Source organism: Lactuca virosa, chromosome 3 (genome assembly GCF_052849685.1).
Source record: "Lactuca virosa cultivar CGN04683 chromosome 3, Lactuca_virosa_CGN04683_v6, whole genome shotgun sequence".
Taxonomy (NCBI): Eukaryota; Viridiplantae; Streptophyta; class Magnoliopsida; order Asterales; family Asteraceae; genus Lactuca; species Lactuca virosa.
The window spans coordinates 73,127,779-73,152,812 of record NC_136428.1 but is presented as its reverse complement, the minus strand read 5'-3'; the positions used below and the strand labels follow the sequence as shown (position 1 = coordinate 73,152,812).

Here is a 25,034-nt window from a genome sequence, read left to right as displayed (position 1 = left end):
AAAGGGTTTTCGGTCCAAAGAGGTTTTCGGCCCAAAGGGATTTCGGTCCAAAGAGGTTTTCGGTCCAAATGGTTGGCCGAAAACTCATGATGTTTGGTGATTTTTAAGGGCTTTCCAAAATCAATGAAGCGTTCTAGACTCAATACTAAGTATTAGGAAAGGCTTAAAGTCATTTTGCACCCTTCATAAGGGTTTTCGGTCTAAGGAGATGCACTACACCGAAAACACCTTTTGTTCTTGGATAAATGATGATTTCAAGGCCCTAAATCAAGAGTTTCAACTAGACAACAAGTATAGGGAAGTAATACTTACGATTTAGAGGCTAATAGAGTTGATTTTTGACCAAAACACTAGTGTGTGTTCTTGGTGTTCTTGAAGATAATTTTGAAGATTGGAATGAAGAACTCGACGATACTTGAGAGAGAATGAAAGTTTTCTTGACTTGTAAAGGAAAGAATGATCAAAATGATCATGAAATATATATGTATAAGGGAGTTTTCGGTCACCTTGACCGAAAACCCAAAGATCTTGACCGAAAACTCTTTTTTGAGGAGGTTTTCGGTTTGCTTCATGACTAGAACTTCAACCAATTCATCCTAACACTGATTCCTTTGATGTACTAAGTTTAGAATACTCGAATAGACTCCAAATAGGGCTAAAAGTTAACAAACAAGACTAACTCTGATAAATTTGAATGTTTATATAAGCTAGAAATTTCGGATTGTCACATTTATGGATTCATATCACTAATGTATTTTCATAAAAGGTGATTTCACTTCCACCACGGAAGGGGTTTAATACTCAAACTATATGTAAACTAGTTAACGTAAATTGTGAGACATGTCTTCATTGTACTCTTTGAGTACTGGTTAAAAATCTTGAATTAGTTATAACCAGAGTCTATTGTAGGGAGAGCGTGATAATTGTGTACAAATCTATATTGGGATTGACAACCCACACCCATGCTGCTTGCATAAGTCCGATCGGCCGATCGGGGGTGACAAATGTCATTTCGTTTCCGACGTCTGAAGAACGTCGCAGCAGGTCATCCGGTCGTAGTATGGTTATAACGACTCACATAAGGAGTTAACAATCTTTCAAGTTTACAGGGAAAATTCTACTTTGAAAAGGGGTTTTATCTATTTAAAACTACTTGAACATTAATAGTATAAAACACACACACTGTCACACCCCCAAACCAAGGATGGCGGAAAAGTCCGGGGGTGGAGGACTTCATGTATAGTATCACAACAACGAGTATAATAGTGCTCAAAGTAAATACAACCATCATAAATATAATTGAAAAGGTTACACCATAGTATATGTTTACATGTTTCAAAATCAATTACATTATGATGACAAAATGAACTGTTTGACGGTTTAACGTCCCATCCTCAAAATGATGTCGGTTTCCTGTTTCACTGATTTCCTGAGAATACAAGTAGTTTTGAAAAAGTGTCAACAATTAAGTTGGTGAGTTCATAAGAGTTTTGTTTGAGGAAGAAACCGTTTTCCTGGTAAAAGCGATAAAGTATGATTTACAGAAAATCCAATATTTTCGTAGATAAGTGTGAAATGAATGCTCCTACGTTATGCGATAATGAACCCTAGAAAGACCCGTAGATTCCTTCTATAGTCACCCAGTGTATATAAGTTATATAAAATTCAAGTTAAATAAACCGTCAAATATAATGGGTCTGCCCTAGGTCCACAACCAAACAAGGAACAGGAAGTAAGGCGGGCCCACCAATTCTAAGTCGATTGTGACTAGATTCTTATATAACTCTAGCATATACACTTAGCAATCATAGCTGAAGTCTAACAATTCTAGATGAAATGTAGTTTTAAGAGAAATATGTTTCCAAAGAAAATCCAATATTTTCCTTATAAAAGTTATGTAGTCTTAAATGTCCAGACCGAAATATACAAGTATTTTTCCATACTTAAAGTAATTCATGTGAGTTTAAATCGACATAAACTCGTTTAATTTAAAAGTAAAACCCGTAAATCTTATGTTTTGTTAATACTCCATGTGAGTTATTATAACCATACTATGACTCAGACGGCCTTGTAATACGACGTTCTTCAGGCGTCGCAACGTTAAATGACACTTGTCACCCGCAGACCTGCCGGTCCGGCTGTAGCTAGCAACGAGGTGTGGGTTTGTCAGACGCGATATAGATCTATACACAACTATCACGCTCTCCCTACAAAAGACTCTGGTTACAATTACATGACTTTTGATTTCGTTACTTTGGTAGTAACGCGAAGCGAATGTCTCACAAATTTATTCATTAATAGATTTACGTGAACTGAAAACCTTTGGTAAATGAGTTTGAAATGTACATGAAACATAAACTATACCTATTATAGTTTATCCAAAACGTTGGTAATGTAAAAGAACCCCTTTTATGAAAATACATTAGTGCTATGAGTCCATAAAGTATTACCATTATGTAGTATATGAAAAACCCATTTCTTTTGTAAGTAAAACCTTTCTCATGTAGTAAAAATCCATAAACTATGCTTATTATAGGTTATTATATGTGTTTGAAATGAATGAAGAATCCTTATCATGAATGACTAAATTTCAGTTTATGATAATAAACTAACAATAAAATACATTCATTATTTAGAACTTATTGTGTTATACACTTTGCTCAACATAATACAAAGTGTTATGAAAGTTATAAGTTGTTAAGTAGTTTTTAACCTTTCTGCGCTGTTTTTAGAAAATTCATAGAAAATCATACGAAGTCGAAAACTGAATCCCTAAATTCTGAGAGTTCATAAAATGTGTCTAGTTTATTCATAATTTTTATTATGATTTTTAGAAGTCTTTAACTTGTGTTAAAATATTCATATTCACAGACTGGTCCGAATTCATTTCTGAAATGATAGGTAGTTTTGTAAAAATCACCATAAATCGTAGAAAAATCGTATGGACATGTGCAAGTAGTCATTTTAAAGGTATGAACTTGAACTATTTGCATATTATACAGTTTTGAAAGATATTAAGTTTAAGATGGTCAAAACAGTCCGTGAATAAGACTTAACTTTTCTGATGAAAGCTATTGTTTGAGTTTAGTTGTGTTCTTGGTGTTTTAACTTGTATTCCCCCCTAAAACTTGAAGAAAACATGAAAATGTAGGGGTATGAACTCACCTTGAGTGATTTCAGAAGGTGGATGGTGGAGAAAAGAAGTGTTCAGCTCAAGAACACTCGGGAGATGCTTGAAGATTTGAAGATCTAGCAACAAATATGACGATATTTGTGTAAGAAATCCATGATTTGGATGAAGGATATTAGAATATCTAAGTGTAGGAGGAAGATACTTACCAAATGTGGAGGAAAAGCTCAAGACCAGCCTTTGAATCTCGAATTTTAGAGAGAGAAAGTGAGAGAGAATGGAGTTTGTTCTTTGATGGAGAATGAGAGAAATGTGAGGAGGGATAAGGGTTTTCAGCCTTTGACCAAGAATGTGGCTGGAATAATGGTGGGAAAGAACATTGAAATGACCAGGTATGGGTGGATAGTGACTAGGGATTGTACTATGAAGGTATGGGGAGGTTGCTTGTGTCCTTGTCCAAAGGATAAGTCAACACTCCACCTAAATATCTCACCAAATAGATTTTGTTCTTAGGCAAGGATTTTCCCCAAAATATAGTTAAAATATGAATATTTAGGGTTTATTATGTTAAAATACGAGTTTGGGTGAAAATGCCGCGTTAAAATCTCGAAAAACGGGCTTAAAACGAAGTTTGGGTCAAAAACCGGCAATAGGGACCGAAGGTGCGAAGGTTCGGCTCCTTAGGAGCATAGAACCGAAGGTAGGGTTCGGTTGTGTGTTGGAACCGAGAGTAGGGTTCGGTCTCAGCTTTGCCTCTCGGAACCGAAGGTTGCATTCTCGGACCGAAGGTCATTCTTGTCAGAACCGACTCTTGTCAGAAGCGAAGGTAAAGTTCGGTCCAGGAGGCTTCTTAGGGTTTCGACTCTAAGAGGTTTCGGTTCCTTAAGGGAGGTTCGACTCCTTAAGAGGTTCGGCTCCTTAAGAGGGTTCGACTCCTTAAGGCTGTTTTTCGCGTAGACTTCCGTTTTCGAGCTGTTTTCGTCAAATTCGAGGGTCGGGATGCCCCGAGTGATTATAAAAAGTTAAGAGAGATTTTGAGAGAGATTTTGGAGAGATTTTACACACTTGGAGAGATTTCTCATACAGAGAGAGATTTGGGAGAGATTTCACACACTTGGAGAGATTTCTCATACAGAGAGAGATTTGGAAGAGATTTCACATTCTTGGAGAGATTTGGGAGAGATTTCACATTCTTGGAGAGATTTCTCATACAGAGAGAGATTTGGGAGAGATTTCACATTCTTGGAGAGATTTGGGAGAGATTTCACATACTTGGAGAGATTTCTCATACAGAGAGAGATTTGGGAGAGATTTCACACACTTGGAGAGATTTCTCATACAGAGAGAGATTTGGGAGAGATTTCATATTCTTGGAGAGATTTGGGAGAGATTTCATATTCTTGGAGAGACTTCTCATACAGAGAGAGATTTGGGAGATATTTCACATTCTTGGAGAGATTTGGGAGAGATTTCACATTCTTGGAGAGATTTCTCATACAGAGAGAGATTTGGGAGAGATTTCGCATACTTAGGGAGATTTGGGAGAGATTTGAGAGAGATCTCGATTGCGACCTTTTTAAGTGTTTGGGTTTGTAACGCAAGGTTTGTACATTCCCGTTAAGTCTCGTTATGGTTGTTATATGCCCCCGAGGGTTAAGGAATAATGTTTTATCGAGTAGTTTCATCACTTGCCCTGATTAGGGTTTAGAATTTCCGAACACGTGAAAACTCTAAGTGATACTTTGTATTAAGATTGCGAGTACAATAAGAAATATAATGGAAACCCTAATATACAAGGGTTAGATAAGTTGACCGGTTTGACTTGTTGACTTTAGGTTACTTTGACTTGGCCAAAAAAAATTGATGGTTGTCACACACACATTCTCGGTCTTGGGATTTAAGGCTACATAACTTTTTATAAGGAAAATATGGGATTTTCTTTGGAAACGCATTACGATTATAAACATCATAAGTACAAAACACACACTCATATTCTCGGTCTTGGGAGTTAAGGCTACATAACTTTTATAAGGAAATAAGGGATTTTTCTTGAAGTATACATGACAAAGTACCCGATTTATTACTAAATGGCTTTCATGATATTAAAACTACGTTTCATCTAGAATTGTTAGACTCCAGCTATAATTTGCTAAGAGTGCATGTTAGAGTTATATATGAATTTAGTCGCAATCGACCTAGAATTGGTGGGCCCGCCTGACTTCCTGTTCCTTGTTTGGTTGTGGACCTAGGGCAGACCCATTATATTCGACAGTTTATTTAACTTAAATTTTATATAACTTATATACACTGGGTGATTATAGAAGGAATCTACAGGTCTTTCTAGGGTACATTATTGCAAAACATAGGAGAGTTCATTTCGCGTTTAATAAAGAAAATATTGAATTTTCTGGAATCATACTCTATCGCTTTTTACAAAGAAAACGATTTTTTTCTCAAATAAATCTCTTATGAACTCACCAACTTAATTGTTGACATATTTTCAAACTACTTGTATTCTCAGGAATTCAGTGAAACAAGAAATCAACCGCTTTTGAGGATGGGACGTTAAATCGTCAAACATTTCATTTTGTCATCATAGTGTAATTGATTTGAAACATGTAAAAACATACTATGGTATAAAATTTTCAATTATATTTATGATGGTTGTATTTACTTTGAGCACTATTATACTCGTTGTTGTGATACTATACATGAAGTCCTCCACCCCCGGACGTTTCCGCCATCCTTGGTTTGGGGGTGTGACAAGGCCTCCTTGGCCAAAATTAGAGTGGGATTCCAGTCCTAATTTCATCCCCTTTATATCCAAGAGAGTTCACAGCCCAAAACCAACTATCACACAATTGACAGTTCCAGTCCCCTTTATTTAATTAATCTCTTTTAGCCACATAATTAATTCTTAATTAATTATTGTCCAATATTAATTAAACTATATGATTTCTCTTTTAATATATTATTCATATAATATATTAATAAACCATAATAACCTCTCTCTCTCTCTCTCCATAAATCATCATGTCAAGTTGCTTTGGTGAAGGCAACCCAAAAGGACCATGCACAACCGGGTCAAGTACATACCAAATATAGTTACGGGCTTAGACACTAATCCAACAGCTACGACAGTTTGAAGTTTTGGCAAGTTTAATACTTATTTTGAAATGTGTGGCAGTTGAGTACGCGGGGCGTAATTATGTGTACGCTCGGCGTACTCATATGCGTGGAAGGGGCGCGAAGGCCACCTAGTACGCTGGGCGTACTAGGTCCTAAAAGAAAACTCTAATATTTTGGAGTATCCCTATTTAAGGAACAATATGTCTTCATATTCAGCCACCATTTCCAGCATCTTACCTCTCTCAAAACCCTAAATCTCGTTTCTTAGCTTGTGTGAGCATTGGAGGCTTATGGAGTGATCTTGTGGAATTCTTTTGAGAAGAAGGAACTTTGAAGGAAGAAGAGTTGACGTTCAAGCTTTTGGATCCGAATTTCCTTGTGGATGGAGCATCATTCAGAGGTATCTAGCTCAAAGCTTTGCTCTTATTTTGCATAGTTCATTTAATGGTCCATTTTAGGGTTTATGTCCCCAAAGCTTGAAGCTTTATGAGTTAGTTAACCCCAGAGCCTTATACCTGTCCTCCTTGATGTCTTTGGACGGTAGAGTTCATAAAAATGGAGTCTTGGTCATCAAGATCTCCCCATCTATGAGATATGAGGATTTTATGGTGAAAAAGTGAGAGTTTATGAGATATTGACTTGTTCAGCCTTGATAGGAATTAAAGTCACCAACTTTATGCTATAAGAGACTTCATTTGACCGAGATCTGAGATGGTAGCCTTTGTCTTATTGGGTTAAGACCAATTGAGTGGGATAAGCGAGTCTGGGACGTACGTCGAGCGTACTCCCAGCTACGCGTAGCGTAGCACCGAGCCACCCCCCGTTGCATGCATGGCTAGATGTACGCCCAGCGTAGAGGGACGTACGCCCAACGTACGCATCTAGTGTTGACCACCCGTTGACTTTTAGGGTTTCGAGCAAATGTGGACTTTGAGGGGCAAAATGCTCTTTTCACCTTCCTGGGATTTAGTAAAGGATTTTTGGGCTTTAGGGTTAGGTCCATTTAAGGTTGGGCCCAATTGGGAAGATTAGGCCATTAGTGGGCCCTTGTGTTGGGCTTGCCTTTTTGACTTAATTTTAAGGGTTGGGCCTTGGGTGGGCCCATTTAGTATTGGGCCTTGGTGGGCCCAAGGGGTTTGGGTTATTTGCGGACCGAGTTGGTGGGCTATCTTTAGACCTAATGAGTGAGGGTATGGTCTTAGATCCTAATGGGGTTAACTGTGGGTTTGGCACAGTGTTAGAGGCTGGTGTGCAGCAGCAGCATTTATAGGAGTTGTTCATCATCCGAGGTGAGTCTTCTCACTATACTTACCATGAGTGGTATCTTTGTGTGACTGAGATGTCTTATGTGCTTACCTGTGTATTGTGATATTCTGCATTATGTCTTTGTGATTTGTGCCGAGTATTATTATTATGAGCTTATTGAGTTAGGACTGGAGGGTCCACCCGAGTTTTGGGACCGGAGGGTCCCACTGATACACATTGACCGGAGGGTCTTATCTGAGTATAGCCATGAGAGGCTATTGAGATATGTGTGATATTTTGGGGAACTCACTAAGCTTCGTGCTTACCGTGTTATGTGATATGTGTTTCAGGTTTTTCTCAGGATCGCGGGAAGGCACTGGCTCGATTGTACACACCAGAGAAAGAGTTATGTTTTGAGGATCCTGGATTATTAATCAAACAATTATGGAGTTGCGTTTTGTAAATTAAATAAATGAGATTTTGTGAAACGTGTTATGAGAAATTATGTGATTTTAAATAAAATAAATTTGTTTGAAAATTTACGGTGTTACAAAGTTTATACAAAGATTAGGGAAAAAAATTGAAATATTACTTGAGTTCCATATCCATCCGATAACACATCGGAGTGCAGCTGCTCCAGGAATCGAGATCGCCGCGACATTTTCCGTTCGACGTCCGCGCAATTTCCTTCGCGAATCGAATGCCCTAGCCTCCTTCTGCGGAGCTGTGTAACGTAAAGGGGTATTTTTTTTTAATTTACAAATTTACCCCTGTAATTCCGCATAACAAGTCGATGCCACATAAAATCCGCAGAGTTGTAGACGATCCGCAGAGGGTGCTTTGCGGATCCTTTGGTTAATTTCCGAAATCTGTTTTCTCTCAGTTATTTTTTCTTTAAACCACGCCTCATTCTTTTTTGTTATTTTTCGAATCTTGCAAAACAGGGTTAGAAATAAATATAATTTATTATTTTATTTTGTGGGTTGGGGGTTGTTATTTTTGAACTGTGAACATGATCCTCATGAATCCCAATTCGTGATGATGCTTCCTCGCCGACTTACCGAATTCCCAGTGGACCAATCTCTTTCTTTCGAAAGCGTCTCAAAATACTCTTCCTTCAACTTCCTGACCTCAAGTTTTCATGGAAATTATTACAACTCCTAACTTCAATCCCATTTGTCTGCTCCCGAAACTATCCAGGATTCCAGGTTATGTCTTTCCTGAACCTTCTGCAACGTCCATATCAAATTCTTGAAATCTAAACGATAAATTCATCTGGAATTTCTGTCTGTTCAGGGTTCTTGAACGTATGTATCTCATTTCATTTCATTTCAATTTCCATATGCGTCAAGTATCGGGCACGCATAAATGACTTCTCAATCATCGTCCACAAGCTGTGAATTCTCACAGATTTTATGGGTGTCTTCACCATCAATTTGCCCATGTAAGAGAAGAACCCAATCGAGTTTTTGTAGTTCAATAAAGCTCAATTGCTTCATCAGCGGGAAGAGGCTCTCCAAGAGAAGAAAATTTTCGCTAATTCGGGCTTGTGTGGTTCCCAATGATGGAACGAAACATAATCTAAACTTAGAATTTGTGAATTCCACAAAACGTGGTGCTAAACACTATGTTGTGAAGCAAATTTTGGATGATTCATCATCATCTGAAAGTTCAATTCCTTTGAGCTCTTCAAATAGCTTTACTAACTTCAGAGAGGACCCGATTGTAGATAAGCTTAGAACTCAACTTGGGGTCATACACCCTATCCCTTCACCTCCTATAAATCGAAACATTGTTGGATTATTTGTATTCTTTTTCTTTGTCGGAGTTGTGTTCGATAAAATTTGGACATCAAGAAAAAAGAGCAAATCAAGGGATGAAGGGACACCAGGGATATGGCCACAGGTTCCCACTAGTTTTTCTTTGTTCCTTGAGAAAGATTTGCAGAGAAAAGAGTCAGTAGAGTGGGTTAACATGGTGTTGGGGAAGTTATGGAAGGTTTATAGAGGTGGACTTGAAAATTGGGTAATTGGGTTGCTTCAACCAGTTATTGATAACCTAAAGAAACCTGATTATGTGGAGAGAGTTGAAATAAAACAATTCTCATTAGGGAATGAACCATTATCTGTTAGGAATGTTGAACGCAGAACTTCTCGTCGTGTCAATGATTTACAGTAAGTTTTTCCCAGTTGAAACAAAGCAGTTTTCATTGTTATGAGTGGGTAATGAACTATGAGGATAACTTATTATTTCTTTTATTAGTTTAAGTTTAGACTAATCTAATTCTTTTTGACTGATTTGTTATTATGTTTGTTGTCAAGGTACCAAATAGGACTTCGTTACACTGGTGGGGCCCGTATGCTTTTAATGCTATCACTAAAATTTGGCATAGTTCCAATAAAGGTCCCTGTGGGTGTTAGAGATTTTGACATTGATGGAGAACTTTGGGTTAAATTGAGGTTGATTCCATCAGAGCCATGGGTGGGAGCTGTTTCATGGGCTTTTGTTTCACTTCCAAAAATTAAATTTGAATTGTCACCTTTTCGCTTGTTTAATTTAATGGGTATGTCATTTCTTTACACTTTTTTATCTTAGTACCCTAAAATTAATTTATGGAATATAACTTGTTTCTTTCATGCATGTCCTGACGCCACATCAGCCATCCCTGTGCTCTCCATGTGAGTGATATTATTCTCTTGAGACTATCATCATTTCTCATTGACTTTGCAATTATGTTCCATCTTATTCTATCACAATCTTCTGTACCTTAGTAATTTATTTAATAAACTGAAAAGTAATCCCTCGTATATCAAGTATTTGGATTTTTTTTTTTGTCTGTTTATCCAAATTATCAACTAAAATATCCTCAAATTAAGACAAACGAGGAACTTTGTGGACCAAAAGCTTATATGTAATAAAGATAGGTGCAACGGGAAAGTTTAGTTTTGAATCTTTTCAAAAAAGGAGATGCTGCAATTTATTTGGGAAATCCCAGAAAGGACAAGTTGCATTTTTTAAGGAGGGAGGCCATTTGTTATTTAGAACTTACCTGTGACAATTTCCCATACTACCCTTGAAGCATCTCACTCTTTGTCTCTTCCACCTTCTAACTAGTTGCCCTTTTGTGGGTTTTTTATGATCCAGTTGAGGAAGAGAGACTCTCCAATTCAATTCTAATTGATGTATTTCAGTTACAACTGTATTCGTTAATTGTTGTTGCAGAATTTTCTTTGTCACATGTATGATTTATTTAATTCAGTTTTGGGTTTTCTAATAATATTTAATCTGATCTTGTGTGAAATTTAAGGTTTTTGACAAAACTTTTGACTGAGGATTTGCCACGGCTATTTGTTCGCCCCAACAAGATTGTATTAGACTTTCAAAAAGGAAAAGCAGTGGGCCCCATTCGAAATGATTTCAAGACAGGAGAAATGCAAGAAGGAAATAAAGATTTTGTTGGTGAATTATCAGTTACTCTTGTTGATGCTCGAAAGCTCTCTTATGCCTTCTTTGGTATCTTTTCTTTCTTATATACCCTTTTTATCCCAACAAAGTCCTTTGTGTATATTAAACCTTTAACCCTAATACATCCAAATTCACTTTTTACATATAATTTGCTAAATATTCACTTCTGGATCCTTATCATATTCAGGAAAAACGGATCCGTATGTTGTTCTAAGGCTTGGAGATCAAGTAATACGTAGCAAAAAGAACAGTCAAACAACTGTCATTGGGCCTCCTGGTGAGCCAATATGGAATCAGGTGAGATTTTGAAATGTTGGTTTGAATTTTTGTAGATATAAATGCGGAAAAGTTCCATTTTTTTTTTATAAGATTATATAACAAAGTGGTTTCTTAGACAAAATATGCAATCACGTGTCATTTTAAGACCAAAATATGCAACATTATAATCGGGAATAGGTGACACTGGTTTAATACTTATTTGTGCAACAATGTTTCACCTTTTTACCAATTTATGCAACTGACACATAGTTGATAGTTGAGTATTTCATATAAAAGATCACTTTCTTGCATAAATTTGGAAAAAAGTGAAATGTTGTGTAAATGCGAGTTTACCCCTTTGAAATTTAAAAGTGATATGAATATGTCTTTACTATATTACAGGATTTTTACATGCTAGTTACAAACCCTAGAAGACAAAAATTGTCGATTCAAGTGAAGGATGCTCTTGGATTTGCAGATACGACTGTTGGCACAGGAGAGGTAACATTTTATTTATTTATTTATGCTACCATTTGAACATTGTTTATTTATATTTTGTTTTGGCATAAATCTAACACTTCACGTATGCAATTATGGGTCTGAAGTTTTATCGAATTCTTTTGATGATATTAGTTGGTGTTTAATCATGATAAGATCATCATATCAATGGATAAGTCATACCGTTATGGCGTTATCTTTTTTTGCTGACATGGAACATTTAAAATTTAAACATGTTTCCAGGTTGATCTTGGATCTTTAAAAGACACGGTTCCAACAGACAAAATTGTAGCCCTTCGAGGAGGGTGGGGCCTATTCAGAAAAGGATATGCTGGAGAGATTCTTCTTAGATTAACATATAAAGCATACGTTGAAGATGAAGAAGACGAAAAGACTGAATCCACAAAAAAAGATACAGATGCATCGGATGATGAATTGTCTGATTTAGAACAAGCTGCTCTTACATATGGGCAACGTGTAAGTGATATATCAAATGGAACCAGTAAAGAACCTTTCATGGATGTTTTAGCAGCTCTACTTGTTAGTGAAGAGTTTCAAGGCATTGTGGCTTCTGAAACAGCAAATGCTAAATCTTCTAATGATTTTATCAACTCCGAGTTAAAAGAGAGATCACGTGGTGCAGTTGTAGCACCCGAAGTTTCTGATTCTCAGAGTGGGTCTAGAGGTAGCAATTTGTTGTCTTTCAAATGTTTTTTTTTTTTTTTTTTTCTTTTTCTTTATAAATTATTTTTTGTAATATTTGACTGTGGATGTTTTTTGCAGAGTCGGTGTTGATTTGGCTTGCTGTGATCACGAGTATTTCGATCCTTATAGCGCTCAATGTGGGTGGCTCAAGTATTTTTAACCCGTGATGTGAAAGCTTCGGGTTTTATAGTAAGTATCTTTTTATCTTTTTGGCTACTTTTGAATGTACAAGATAAAGATGAAGATATTGTGTTTGACATGCGTTTGGACTGGGACCGGGACTCTGATGTCAAAAGAACACAATTGAAATTTTCTAGGCCATCCGAAAAGGTGGACCAAAAGTCAGATTCGTGTGAATGGGACAAGAATTGAAAATTTTTGTGTCATCCAAAATGGTGGGACCGGTGTCAATGTCACAAATAGTAAATGTTTAAAGAAGATTTGTGGATGTGCCCAAGAAAAAAGTAAATGAGGCTGATTTTATAAAAAGTTAGGAGTTAATGGAAAAACCATGACTTTTTCTATTAAGTTATTCTTTTTGTGTTAAGTAAAAGTGCTCGTTTTTTTTACATTAAGTAAATAAAACACTCATACTTAGCCATTATGGATTAAGTAGTGTCTCCTTTAAGTAAAAAAAAAAAACAACAATGTAACATTAGTTCTTTTGCAGGTTAACTCCACGACTTCTCCACAAATGTGGGAGTTGAAAATTTAATTGCTTCATCAAGAAGAGAATGTTTGTTATTGTTTGGCGGCTTGAATTGAGTAATTTGTCGAGAGCATAAAGTGATTATTTTTTGTCATATTTTTTTTATCAACTTGTAGCATTTTTTGTTACATATATGGTATTTGGTATGGTTATGTAGATTCCCAACCTTATAGGCTTGAAAATGAGTAATTTGTCGAGAGCATAAAGTGATTATTTTTTGTCATATTATTTTTTATCAACTTGTAGCATTTTTTGTTACATATATGGTATTTGGTATGGTTATGTAGATTCCCAACCTTATAGGCTTGAAAATTGGCATAACATGCCCTTGGCTTGGCTTTTTATATATGGGAAAATGTCACTGTTGCCTCACGAACTTACACATTTTGGTTTAAAAGCTCCATATTGTTATTTTTTGGTTTTATAAGGGTATGAATTCACATTTACCGACTTTTAAGGCCATTTTCTAGAAAGTGAAGGGGTCACCCGGTATTTGGTGTGTTTTTAGTTTCACTATTGTTAAAAAAAAGAAATAAAGAAATCCAATTGCTTGGATTGTTTGCAAAAGAATTATTCATGAATCCCGTGAACTAAATCAACGAGGTAGTTTTATTTTTAACCTAAAACATCCACAACTTTTATATTTAACCTAAAATAGCAACATCGCTTAAATTTTAACCTAAAACAACCACACATTCCTATTCTAATAAATAAATAGATTGATTATCCTATTGACAAGTCATAATATTGCAATTCCTCATTAATATTTTGTTACTTATCACGCCACTTGTCAACCTATTAATTATTCATTTTAAATTTTAAATTTTAAATTTCCTGCTCTAACTACATTAAATTAATAATTGATTCTTAATTTTAAATTTAAATTTTAAAATTTTTCATTTTAATTATATTAAATTAATAACATTATTAAAAATAAAAGAAAATTAATACAAATTATAAAGTGATATAACTTCATGTATTTATTTAAATCAACGAATAAAATTTTATAACTAAAAAAATCTCTTAAGTAATAATTTATTTAAAATAATTGATTAATAATTTTGATTTTTTAATATTAAACTTTAATTAATTTTATAACCGTGGTTCTCACGGGTTATAAACTAGTACATTATAAATATAAATTTAGTTGTAAATGGTATTTTTTGCTATATTACTTATTCTTTGTTCCTAAAACAGAAATAATCGTTGAAGAAATTATATATATATATATATATATATATATATATATATATATATATATATATATATACACACCCACTTTTGGTTTGTGTGTGTAAAATACTATAGCTAATAGCTAAACTAGGTGTGATACCCATGTATTACATGAGTTTATTTAAAATAAAAATTAAATAAAATTCTAAACATTTAAAAAGTTTGAATTTATAAGAAAAGTGAAAAAAATATTGAATTATAAAAATTAAAGTGTTTTTTTCTCTTTTAAATTTAAACAAATAATTTAGATAAGTAAATAAAAGGAATTAATAAAACTTTAAATTGGTAATTTTTAAATTAAAAGGAAAGTTTATTAATGAAATTGATATGCATTTATTAGTACATGTAATATTATGTAGAATTTAATAAAATAGAAAAACCATAAAATGACATGTGGAATAAAAATTAATTTAAAATTACCACAAAATTACATGCGACAAAATGAATGAGAATGTGACATGTGACAAAAAGATCTTTATCTATTAGAGTAATGTGCAAACGTTTATATTTTTCAGCTACAGCCCTTATATTTTTATAAATTATTTAAAAATCATCCAACTTATATCTAAAAGTACTACTACTTACAATGCATAATATACAATTTTTTTTACGACTCCTATATTTTTATGGATTATTCAAAAACCATCCATCTTACAAAAATAGTCTATAAACTCTTCTCCACTTTACTTATAATGCACATTGAACTACTTTTCTTTTTACAGTTATGGCCATATATTCTTATGGATTATTCAAAATACATCCAACTTATAAAAATAGTTTTTAAACACTTCCTAACTCTTGATAAATCACCATACATTCATTTCTTTTAATATTAGTGTTTTTTTAAAGTTGTGATATGCTATATTAATTTAATCAATTCACTTGCTTAATACGTAAGAAAAACACACGTAAGAACCCGCGGTAAACACGGGCTAAAATACTAGTTTTTACTATAACCAAACCAAGCTAGCTTTAACCGAAAAATATCAAATTTTTTAAACTCAATTTCACTTTAACAATACCACACAGTTATCCAAAACCAATCAAAATCTGGACCTATTTTTAGAAAGCCGAAACCTGTTAAATGAGCACCTAACTTTGGACAGGTAGGAACTTAAAAGGCCCAATTGAGTTATTGTAGATTTAACTAAAGCCCAATAATATGGTCTTTCTCTGTAAAGTGTAAACCACTGCGCCCTCCCTCTCCATTCCGTCCTCTGTGCGAATTAGCTCCCGTCGTGGCCGCCAACAGCATCTCTCTCATTCTTCGTCGGCATCACCTCTTTCCAAGGTATCTTTATGCTTGCTTCGTGTAGCTCGTTGCTTAAGCAATATGTATGTTACGATGCCATAGCTAGTGATTATCAGCTTAAGTATTCCTGATCTCGCCGCCTGAGAAAAATTATGTTATTTCTAATCTGTTCGACTTGATTGCCTATACTTTCGGATTTCTAGGAACTTTTCCTTGCAAATTTTCGAAATGTGAAGTAGTTTTGTCCATTGCTTACTAAATAGAATCCCCCAATTTATTGTTAGAAAACCTAGATACGTTTCATATACACTGCACTTTGTAAACCTTATTTCATTAGCAGTCTGATGGAGAAAATCGAATAACCACGGAATTCCATTTCCTCTCCCGTTTTCCACTGATCCGCGTGTGTACATGCCTGATTTTTTTCTTCTTAGCATGACATTCATCCTACCAATAGATGTTTGTATTTGTGTTCTATCTATTATTCCAATTTTTAAACTGTGTCTGCTGTTAAGTTGTTGTTTACAACGATTTGATTTCTGCAAACTATTAGGTTTTTCCGTAACTTTATAATTGTTAAACATGGATTGTGTGGGTGTATTGTACTTGAAACTTGAGAATTTCTTTTCTTGTTTATGGAAAAACAAGGATTGAACACTCTGTCAGTTGGTCAAGATTTACCTACTCTGGAGCAGCTGCCTATGAACCCTTAAGTTCCTACTTTTGGTTTTGATGATACAACTTATACCCACTACAAAGTATTGTTTGCATACAATACTTAAGTTGAAAGAAGGACATGGCATACAGTACATTATAAACCTAGACAATATAGTTGTTATTTATGATTTAAAGTGATTCAATTTTGCACTTGTCTTGAGGAACAGGAATATTAAAGCGGTGGAGTGAAGAATGCAAGCAGGTGAAGGTGCCCTATCTGTGATGGGCCCACGCCCAATGGATTTATTCAGCATTACTCCGTATAGTGGGAGCAAACAAAGAACATCAAGTTTATTATCACCAATCATGCTGCTGACAGGTCACCAGAGTGGCATATACACCATGAAGTTTAATCCATCAGGAACAGTGGTGGCTTCAGGGTCCCACGACAGAGAAATCTTTCTATGGCACGTAAGTGGGGAATGCAAAAACTTCATGGTTCTAAAAGGTCACAAAAACGCCATCTTGGATCTTCAGTGGACCACAGACGGGTCCCAGATAATCTCCGCGAGTCCAGACAAAACCTTACGCGCATGGGATGTGGAAACCGGGAAGCAGATCAAGAAAATGGCGGAACACTCGTCCTTCGTGAACTCATGCTGTCCCTCGCGCAGAGGACCTCCGCTGGTTGTGAGCGGCTCAGACGACGGCACCGCCAAGCTGTGGGACCTCCGCCAAAGGGGCGCCATCCAGACATTCCCAGATAAATACCAGATCACAGCGGTTGGTTTTTCTGATGCCTCGGACAAGATCTACACGGGTGGAATCGACAACGACGTGAAAATATGGGATCTGAGGAGAAACGAGGTGACAATGACGCTTGAAGGTCACCAGAACATGATAACGGGTATGCAGCTAAGCCCTGATGGGTCTTATCTTTTGACCAATGGGATGGATTCTACGCTTAGGATCTGGGACATGCGCCCTTACGCCCCACAGAATAGGTGTGTGAAGATAATGGAGGGACACCAGCATAATGTGGAGCAGAACCTTCTGAAATGTGGGTGGTCCCCTGATGGGAGTAAGGTTACGGCTGGAAGCTCTGATCGGATGGTGTATATTTGGGATACCACTTCAAGGCGGATACTTTATAAGCTTCCTGGTCACACTGGATCGGTTAATGAATGTGTGTTCCACCCAACTGAACCCATCATTGGATCTTGCAGCAGTGATAAACAGATATATCTTGGGGAGATCTGAATTTTCTTTTCTTCACTTCAATGGGACCAATGTGTTTGTGTTTGTGTTTGTCAATGTGAATTCTCTCCATGACTTTATGCTTCTCTGAGTATTGTTTTGTGTACTGTTTCACTTGCTTACTCTTTGTAGTTTAGGAATTGATGGAAATCTGTCTTAGTTGTATATGTGGGGTGGATTATCTTTTTCTATTCCAGTGGTTATGATTGAATCAGGAATGAAATAGAATGATTTGTTGCATTACAAGGGAGAATAAATTGTTTATTTTCTTTGTGGAATCGATGCGATCCATTTAGTTTTTACTTTCAGTATTTTAATCTAGGGGTGCTTTTTACGTTCTATCATGAAATGAAATAGAACATGTCTTTTTAACTGTTATTTATTAGTTTTAATCTGATGTAAAAAAACATCAATCTAGGTAGCTGATTAATCGGCACGAAAATGCTAAACGGTCTCTAACCGCTTACGATTAATGCTAGTCGGTCTTGATCCTAATCTCCTTAATCGGCCAAAATTTGTCTAACAAAATTAAAAGCTCAAAATTAACAAAAATAGTCAACAAAAGTAGAAAAAAAGTCAAGAAATCGATTTGAAAAAAGTATAAAATTAAGCAATAGTTGCCACTTCTCACTAAGGTATTGTTTGTTTTTTCTGAGGCAAAATGTCTGCAGTCTGCGGACCACATCTGTAGACCTCTGCAGTAGAAGGTGTGGACCAAACGTCTGTAGTCTGAAAAAAGAAGACTGTTTGTTTTTTTAACATCTGCGAGCTACTAAAATAAACTGAAATCTAAATAAACTGATTTTTTTAAACTTCAAAGTGTTTTTTTAATATTTTTATGACTTTGTTATAAATAATTAACAAATCTATATCAACTTTTATGTATTATTGTATAAAAAATAAAAATAAAAATGATATGAATTAACGTATATATTTGATAAAAACCAACAACTTTGGTTGCAAAGTTATAACTAAACATTATAATTAAGGATCAAAGAATTTGATACATAAATGGATGAAAATAAACTTCGATTTTTTCAATTAAATCAATTAAAAACGTAGCATAAATATTTTCTTGAGAAATTGACGATAATGTATTAAATAATGTTTTACAAAATTTAGCAAAAAAATATAAGAATATATTATGATTTTTTTTTCGTATTTATATAAACAACTTCAACGACTATTATTGTAATAAATCTTTATTTATAAATTTGTCAAAAATATCATGTTTGTATCGTCGAACATTTTTTTTTTAAGTTTTCTAATTTTTTTTTTCAAATTTTTTATCATTAATAAAGTTGGAAAAATATAAATAAAAAAAAATTAAAAAAATATAGATATATGTGTTTTTTTAGTCTAGAAGATGTCTGAAGATGTTAGAAGACTCTGGTCCACATCTGCGCCAAGAAAAGGGTGCGCAGACATTTTTAGGTCTGCAGTCTTCAAAAAAACAAACAGTCTGCGAAGACTAATGTCTACGCGTGGTCTGCGCGGCGCAGACAGAAGAGGCCACGCAGATCTGCAGACAAAAAACAAACACCACCTAAGTCTCTTTTCTTTTCATATGATTGAGACACTTTTTGCTCTCCTCATATCAATATCGACATTGGTCATGGATTTAGTTTACGATCATACTCGACTTAAATGCTTAAACACTAGATTATGATTTTTATGGTTATTTATTTATTTTGTTAGGATATATGTAATATTGATTTATTTTTAAATAATTTCCTTTATAATTTAGGGTCTCCGATTAATTCACCCTATACCGTTTAATCTTTTGACCCCACTCGACCAACTAGCTACTGTTGAACGTTTTTTACAACCAAGGTTTTAATCGACAATCTCTCTCTCTCTCTCTCTCTCTCTCTCTCTCTCTCTCTCTCTGTGTGTGTGTGTGTGTGTGTTAACTTATAATTTTTTTATTTTATAAATAAATAACAAAATAACAATATTTCTATTACTAGTAAGATACCCACACGATGTGGCGACACTAAGTAGTTTTTTTCGGCAATTAGTTTCCGGCAGCGATTAATTTTCTTTCGGCAGTTTGTTGCAGGCTAAAAATAAAAAGATGAAACTCATTCTAGATAGAGATGATTGAGGGGTTTATTCGGCATGCCATTAGTTTTCTTTATGAAGAGATTAGTTTCCAATCGAAATATAGTTTACTTTCAGAAAATATTATATTTCAAAAAAATGCAATGTATCAACAAATATCATTACTTTCTACAGTTTTCTTTAGGATTTAGGTTTAAGGTTTACACTTTACAACTTTAGGATTTGAAGTTTGAGGGTGTGCATGGCTTACTTACATACTCCCTTTGTCCCAATATTATTGTCCACAGACAAAAAACACACAGATTAAGAAAAACATTAATTACCACTAACTTTATATAATAAAATGACAGTTTTGTCCTTACTTTGCATTTAATGTTCCATTAAATGCTTAGTTGGTTAAGTAATAATGAAGGGGTATTTTGGTAAAAATGTTATTTATTTTTAGAAGTGGACTATTATTTTGGGACAACCCAAAAATGAAAGATGAACAATAATTTTGGGACGGAGGGAGTATAAATTTGTATAAATTTATATTTTATTCCGGATAATAATTTCTTTTAGAGATAAAAATTACATATTTTAAAAATGTAGTATGCGCATTGTTTAGATTACACATAATTGTACTTTGTGTCTAATTGTTATGGATATATCGTAACATATTAAAATAGTACTAACCCCTGATAACATTTATTAATTTCATAGTCTGTAATTAGAAATTAAAAAATGTTTATCCACAATTTAGTTTGTGGTAGATAACAAGTTACATAGTTTGTAGTTTCTTTATTTATACAAAATTACTTATATTTTTAAAAAATGCCTATACTTTTTTTGTTTTTAGTATGACATTGATCAAATTTTGGTCTTATCTAAATTTGTGGGTCTTATTTTCCATTGCATTGGGGTAAATCAAATGGTGATTTATATTTACAATCATTTTTTGTTGTAATTAAATCAAATGGTGATTTATGTTTACGGTCATTTTTTTGTTGTAGTCATCATGTTGTGTTCAGATATTTTTTAAGTTTTTTTTGTTTGCTTTAAATGCTTTTGATTTTATTTATTCAATTCAATTTAGAAGTCACTTGATAGTTGCTAACTGGGTTACAGCTGACTGTGTTAGAAGCTGACTGAGTTAGAAATTCTGACCGAGTTAGAAGTTTTGAGATATACTATCGTATGTAAGAAATTAAATAAATATAAATCATCTATTTATGTCAAATATTTATAAGTTATGAATTATGAACTAAATTGCCATTCAAGATACATGCATAAGTAAATTCCACATTAGTAATATAGTGATGGTCACCACCAACATAAGACAAAGCTTGTCAGACAAAAAACACCATTGAAGTTTAATTCCATTCTTAAATAAATCGTCATGCAATAACGAAAAGCAAATGTTAAGGTTCGAAACTACTTATAGCCAATACGACCGTGACTTTCGTGCTCTTCCTCTTCTTTAAGGAAACAAAAGAGAATCCCTCTTAATAAATAAAAGTATTACCGTAAATATTAGGATTTGTTTTATTCAACTTTACAAATATGTATTTCCATGTGGATCAAGGTTGTCAAATCACGATCTTGATCGTAGGATCATACAATCCTAGCTATAAAAAACCAGTCGGATCGTATACGAATTATATTTAGGGTAAGATCGTAGGATCGTAGAATCGGGATCCAATCCGATTTTACCTTCCCTTGGTTTTTTTTGGAGAAAAATGAATTTACCATTTTATGTTTTTTTATCCTTTATCAGTTTACTGTTTATTATTTTATGTTATGAGTTGTAACTAATGTTTTGAAGTTTTTATAGCTTTTGAACGGAAAACTGAATGTCTGAGATATTTTTCATGTTTTAAAATTATAAGTTAAAATTATGTTTTATTTTGTGGGATCTTAGGATCTCGATCCCGATCCCAATCTTACAAACCTAAAAACGATCCTACATAGGATCTCGATTTTGACAAGCTTAATGTGGATATCTAAATAAAGGTAAATTGGGAAGTTGAGTGGTCATTTTGTGAACATAAAAATTTTAAATTGTACAAAATGAGAGAAAATGGGTCATTTGGAGAAGAAACTATAATTTTGTAAAATTGAGTGGTCATTTTGTGAATATAAAAACTTTAAATTGTACGAAACGAGAGAAAAAAATGGTCCCAAACTTCCAAAGTGTAGACCCAACCAACGGCAAACCTCCGACCCAAGCCACTTCCCCTCAATCAGAATTCAGACTCCACCATCACTAGACGTGATACCCCACTCCGATATTGCACTTACGAGGTAAGCATGATAGCATTCGTTTCTGTACATTCAGATGTCTGAACCTTTTATGTTCAAAAGTTTATTTGCTTTCACTTCGAAATTTGAAACTGCAGACGTTTAGTTGTTGATCGTTTTAATTTGATAATCTAGTTGCTTGACGCATTTGACTAGAAATTGTGAGCGTTGAAAATTGAAATCCTGATTATTTAGATTACTGGATTGGAAACCCTAGTTAGGATGGTATCTCATGATTTCAAGTCAATGTGTTAACTTCGGCCTTACTAAATTGTTGATCTATGACGTCATGAACGATAGGACAACCAGTTAATCTGACGATGGTGACCATTTTTTTGATCTCACTACAGGACGATTTTGAAGTCAGTTAGACTATGGGTGATAGCCAGTACTCTTTCTCTCTAACAACTTTCAGGTATAATCTACATGCCAGTTTCTCCAATGGTGATCAACTTTGATTTCACTTGAAATTGCAAAATTGCTAGAACCCTTCATCTTATCACTACTTCTTGTTGGCAGTCCTTCTGGGAAGCTTGTTCAGATTGAACACGCCCTAACAGCTGTTGGCTCTGGTCAAACCTCTTTAGGAATTAAAGGTGATTACACTTTACAAGCTTGCATTTCTTGTTATAATAAATTTCTATAGCATGATGCCATGATGGGATATCATTTGAGGCTTGAGCAACAAGTTTACTATTTGGAAATTCGTGGTATAAAACTCTATTTGCATCTGGTATAATTTAAGTGATGACTTCAAATTTAGGATCATTTTTCTACAACTATTAGAATCTAGCCATGGCTGCTGTGCTGAAATTGTTTCCTATTCTTTATTGTTCTATTGCTTACATGTTTTACCTGTTGATTGCAGCTGCCAATGGTGTTGTAATTGCGACAGAAAAGAAATTACCATCCATTTTGGTTGACGAAACATCTGTGAGTACAAATTTCCTTCTTTTATTTTTTACTAAAACCATAACAAGAGGGTTAGGTTAATCTTCGATTCTAAAATCCAATTTTGTTGACTTCAGGTGCAAAAGATTCAGATATTAACTCCTAACATTGGGGTGGTATATAGGTATGTTTCATAATATCTATTAACATGGAATAACATGACACTGCAAAACACTACATAAAAAAGTTTGTTGCTATTTTCTTTACTACTGCAGTGGCATGGGGCCCGATTCTCGAGTTTTGGTTAGAAAAAGTCGGAAGCAAGCTGAACAGTATCATAGACTATACAAAGTATGTGGCTATTTTCTGCATGAATTTGAACCACATTTCACATACACTATACAAAGTATGTTCTATGTTGGTTAAAAAGGTTATGATTCTGGTATTTGCAGGAACCAATCCCAGTTACACAACTTGTGAGGGAAACTGCTGCTGTTATGCAAGAATTTACTCAGTCAGGGTAAGTAGAGTTACTTATTTAACAAAAGTAATTCAAATACTTAATTCAGTCTACTGATATATAGTTGCCTTTTTCTTGTAGTGGTGTAAGACCTTTTGGTGTTTCACTTCTTGTTGCTGGATTTGATGACAAGGGTCCTCAACTATATCAGGTATTAGCTAAATTGAGATGCTCTTTTTCATGATTTTATGGCTTTAATTGTTTCAAAATGTATATTCCTGTCCTTATTGATATATAACCAAAAAATCACCCTTTTTCAAGTATATTATTATTTCACTAAAAATTCAAATACATATGTATCCCACAGGTGGATCCCTCAGGTTCATACTTTTCCTGGAAAGCTTCAGCCATGGGAAAGAATGTATCTAATGCCAAGACGTTTCTAGAGAAGAGGTATACCATTATAGTTTTTAATATATAGGGTTAAATGCAAGAAATAACAATGTATTTTTTATTTATTTATTATAATTTATAGCATCCTACTTTATTTATACATATTACAGTATTGTACTCTACAGAATCTACCGAATTATAGCAATAATACCAGCGAATACAATGCAATTTTCACTGCTATAATAATGTCTTAATAAGAAAAAAAAAATCAAAAGTACAATGCTAATAATGGTATGTTTTTTCAAAGAATTGTGTTAATAAGAAAAACAAATGAAAGTAAATTGCTATAATAGAAAGAAATGAAAGTAGGATGCTATTATACAAAAATAAATAGAAGTATGTTGCTTTTTTTAGGTACACCGAGGATATGGAACTTGATGATGCAGTACACACCGCAATTTTGACATTAAAGGAGGGGTAATTATCGTCCTTTCTTCATTCTTATTGCTAATCAATACAAAAGATAATAAAACCAAATTAGTTTCGTATTATTTCACGTCAAATGTTTTGAAATGTTTTATAACCTTTATACCCAACACTTTTATAATCCACCATATTATATATATTGTCAGCGTGTAATGTTAAGTTTAGTATTTAGTAAATATGTGTTTTATTGTAGATTTGAAGGACAAATATCTAGCAAAAACATTGAGATTGGGATTATTGGCACTGACAAAGTATTCAGGCAAGTCTTATTTATTGTACATGCGATTTTGATTAATATTTATGTGGCATGCACTTTAGAAACTATTTGTCAAATTACTAAAATACCCTTTAATAAAAGATGGTGTTGTTTCCTTGTTTCAGAGTGTTGATACCCGCAGAAATTGAAGACTACCTACAAGAAGTCGAATAGTTATTAACTTATTATTTTGTTTTTGGTTGAGCCTCTACAAAATCTTCCGAGAACTTTTGATTTCTTTTTTGGTTGCAAAATTCCTGATCTTTTCTCTCAAAAGTGTTGGAATTTATAATATAGATTAAATGTTCTTTGCTGTTAAATATGCATGGTTCCAGGGTGTCTCTTACAAAAGTTTCATGTTGTAGGCCTTTTAGTTTAATAAAAGTTGATAAACCATGGCAGAATATTTGATTTCATATATTAATGATTAATCATAAGTGTTTTATAGGTGGACAAATCTTAGAAAATGCTTTCCTGAATATCGTTTTGTATTGAAATCAATAATTTTGGCTTGGTTTTTAGATTATATATATATATATATATATATATATATATATATATATATATATATATATATATATATATATATATATATATAACGGGAATGAGGTTCATGGGATCTATTGTTTATTGGTATATTATATACTAGTTTATAACCCGTGAGAA

At 34.1% G+C, this 25,034-nt stretch overlaps 3 protein-coding genes across 4 annotated transcripts; all 3 read left to right on the top strand.

Annotated features, from left to right (window-relative positions):
• The first annotated feature begins 8,491 nt into the window (after window positions 1–8,491).
• Window positions 8,492–13,362, top strand: NTMC2T5.2 (Calcium-dependent lipid-binding (CaLB domain) family protein). The gene is made up of 9 exons (XM_079084872.1): window positions 8,492–9,678; window positions 9,826–10,067; window positions 10,164–10,182; window positions 10,812–11,017; window positions 11,157–11,266; window positions 11,630–11,728; window positions 11,969–12,410; window positions 12,509–12,619; window positions 13,101–13,362. The coding sequence occupies exons 1-8, from the start codon at window positions 8,873–8,875 to the stop codon at window positions 12,595–12,597; spliced, it is 2,013 nt and encodes a 670-aa protein (XP_078940998.1). The 5' UTR covers window positions 8,492–8,872; the 3' UTR covers window positions 12,598–12,619; window positions 13,101–13,362.
• Window positions 13,363–15,539: 2,177 nt separating this feature from the next.
• Window positions 15,540–17,816, top strand: LOC145165952 (Transducin/WD40 repeat-like superfamily protein). Of its 2 annotated transcripts, none has more exons than XM_079084870.1 (2): window positions 15,540–15,663; window positions 16,509–17,816. In XM_079084870.1, the coding sequence occupies exon 2, from the start codon at window positions 16,534–16,536 to the stop codon at window positions 17,539–17,541; it is 1,008 nt and encodes a 335-aa protein (XP_078940996.1). In that variant the 5' UTR covers window positions 15,540–15,663; window positions 16,509–16,533; the 3' UTR covers window positions 17,542–17,816. The 2 variants fall into 2 exon arrangements, with proteins under 2 accessions (XP_078940996.1, XP_078940997.1); XM_079084871.1 differs by having other exon boundaries at window positions 15,567–15,663; window positions 16,503–17,816.
• A 3,950-nt stretch (window positions 17,817–21,766) lies between these two features.
• Window positions 21,767–24,736, top strand: LOC145162390 (proteasome subunit alpha type-2-B). The gene is made up of 12 exons (XM_079081550.1): window positions 21,767–21,885; window positions 22,233–22,297; window positions 22,402–22,478; window positions 22,751–22,815; window positions 22,911–22,957; window positions 23,049–23,124; window positions 23,226–23,293; window positions 23,375–23,444; window positions 23,601–23,686; window positions 24,041–24,103; window positions 24,306–24,371; window positions 24,494–24,736. The coding sequence occupies exons 2-12, from the start codon at window positions 22,257–22,259 to the stop codon at window positions 24,540–24,542; spliced, it is 708 nt and encodes a 235-aa protein (XP_078937676.1). The 5' UTR covers window positions 21,767–21,885; window positions 22,233–22,256; the 3' UTR covers window positions 24,543–24,736.
• Window positions 24,737–25,034: the final 298 nt, after the last annotated feature.

Coding starts and splice junctions, on each gene's coding strand:
- LOC145165952 (XM_079084870.1), top strand. CDS start 16,534: ATGCAAGCAGGTGAAGGTGCCCTATCTGTGATGGGCCCACGCCCAATG.
- NTMC2T5.2 (XM_079084872.1), top strand. CDS start 8,873: ATGACTTCTCAATCATCGTCCACAAGCTGTGAATTCTCACAGATTTTA. Junction 9,679..9,825: donor CGTCGTGTCAATGATTTACA/GTAAGTTTTTCC, acceptor TTTGTTGTCAAG/GTACCAAATAGGACTTCGTT. Junction 11,267..11,629: donor GTGAGCCAATATGGAATCAG/GTGAGATTTTGA, acceptor ACTATATTACAG/GATTTTTACATGCTAGTTAC.
- LOC145162390 (XM_079081550.1), top strand. CDS start 22,257: ATGGGTGATAGCCAGTACTCTTTCTCTCTAACAACTTTCAG. Junction 23,125..23,225: donor AGTATCATAGACTATACAAA/GTATGTGGCTAT, acceptor TGGTATTTGCAG/GAACCAATCCCAGTTACACA. Junction 24,372..24,493: donor GGCACTGACAAAGTATTCAG/GCAAGTCTTATT, acceptor TCCTTGTTTCAG/AGTGTTGATACCCGCAGAAA.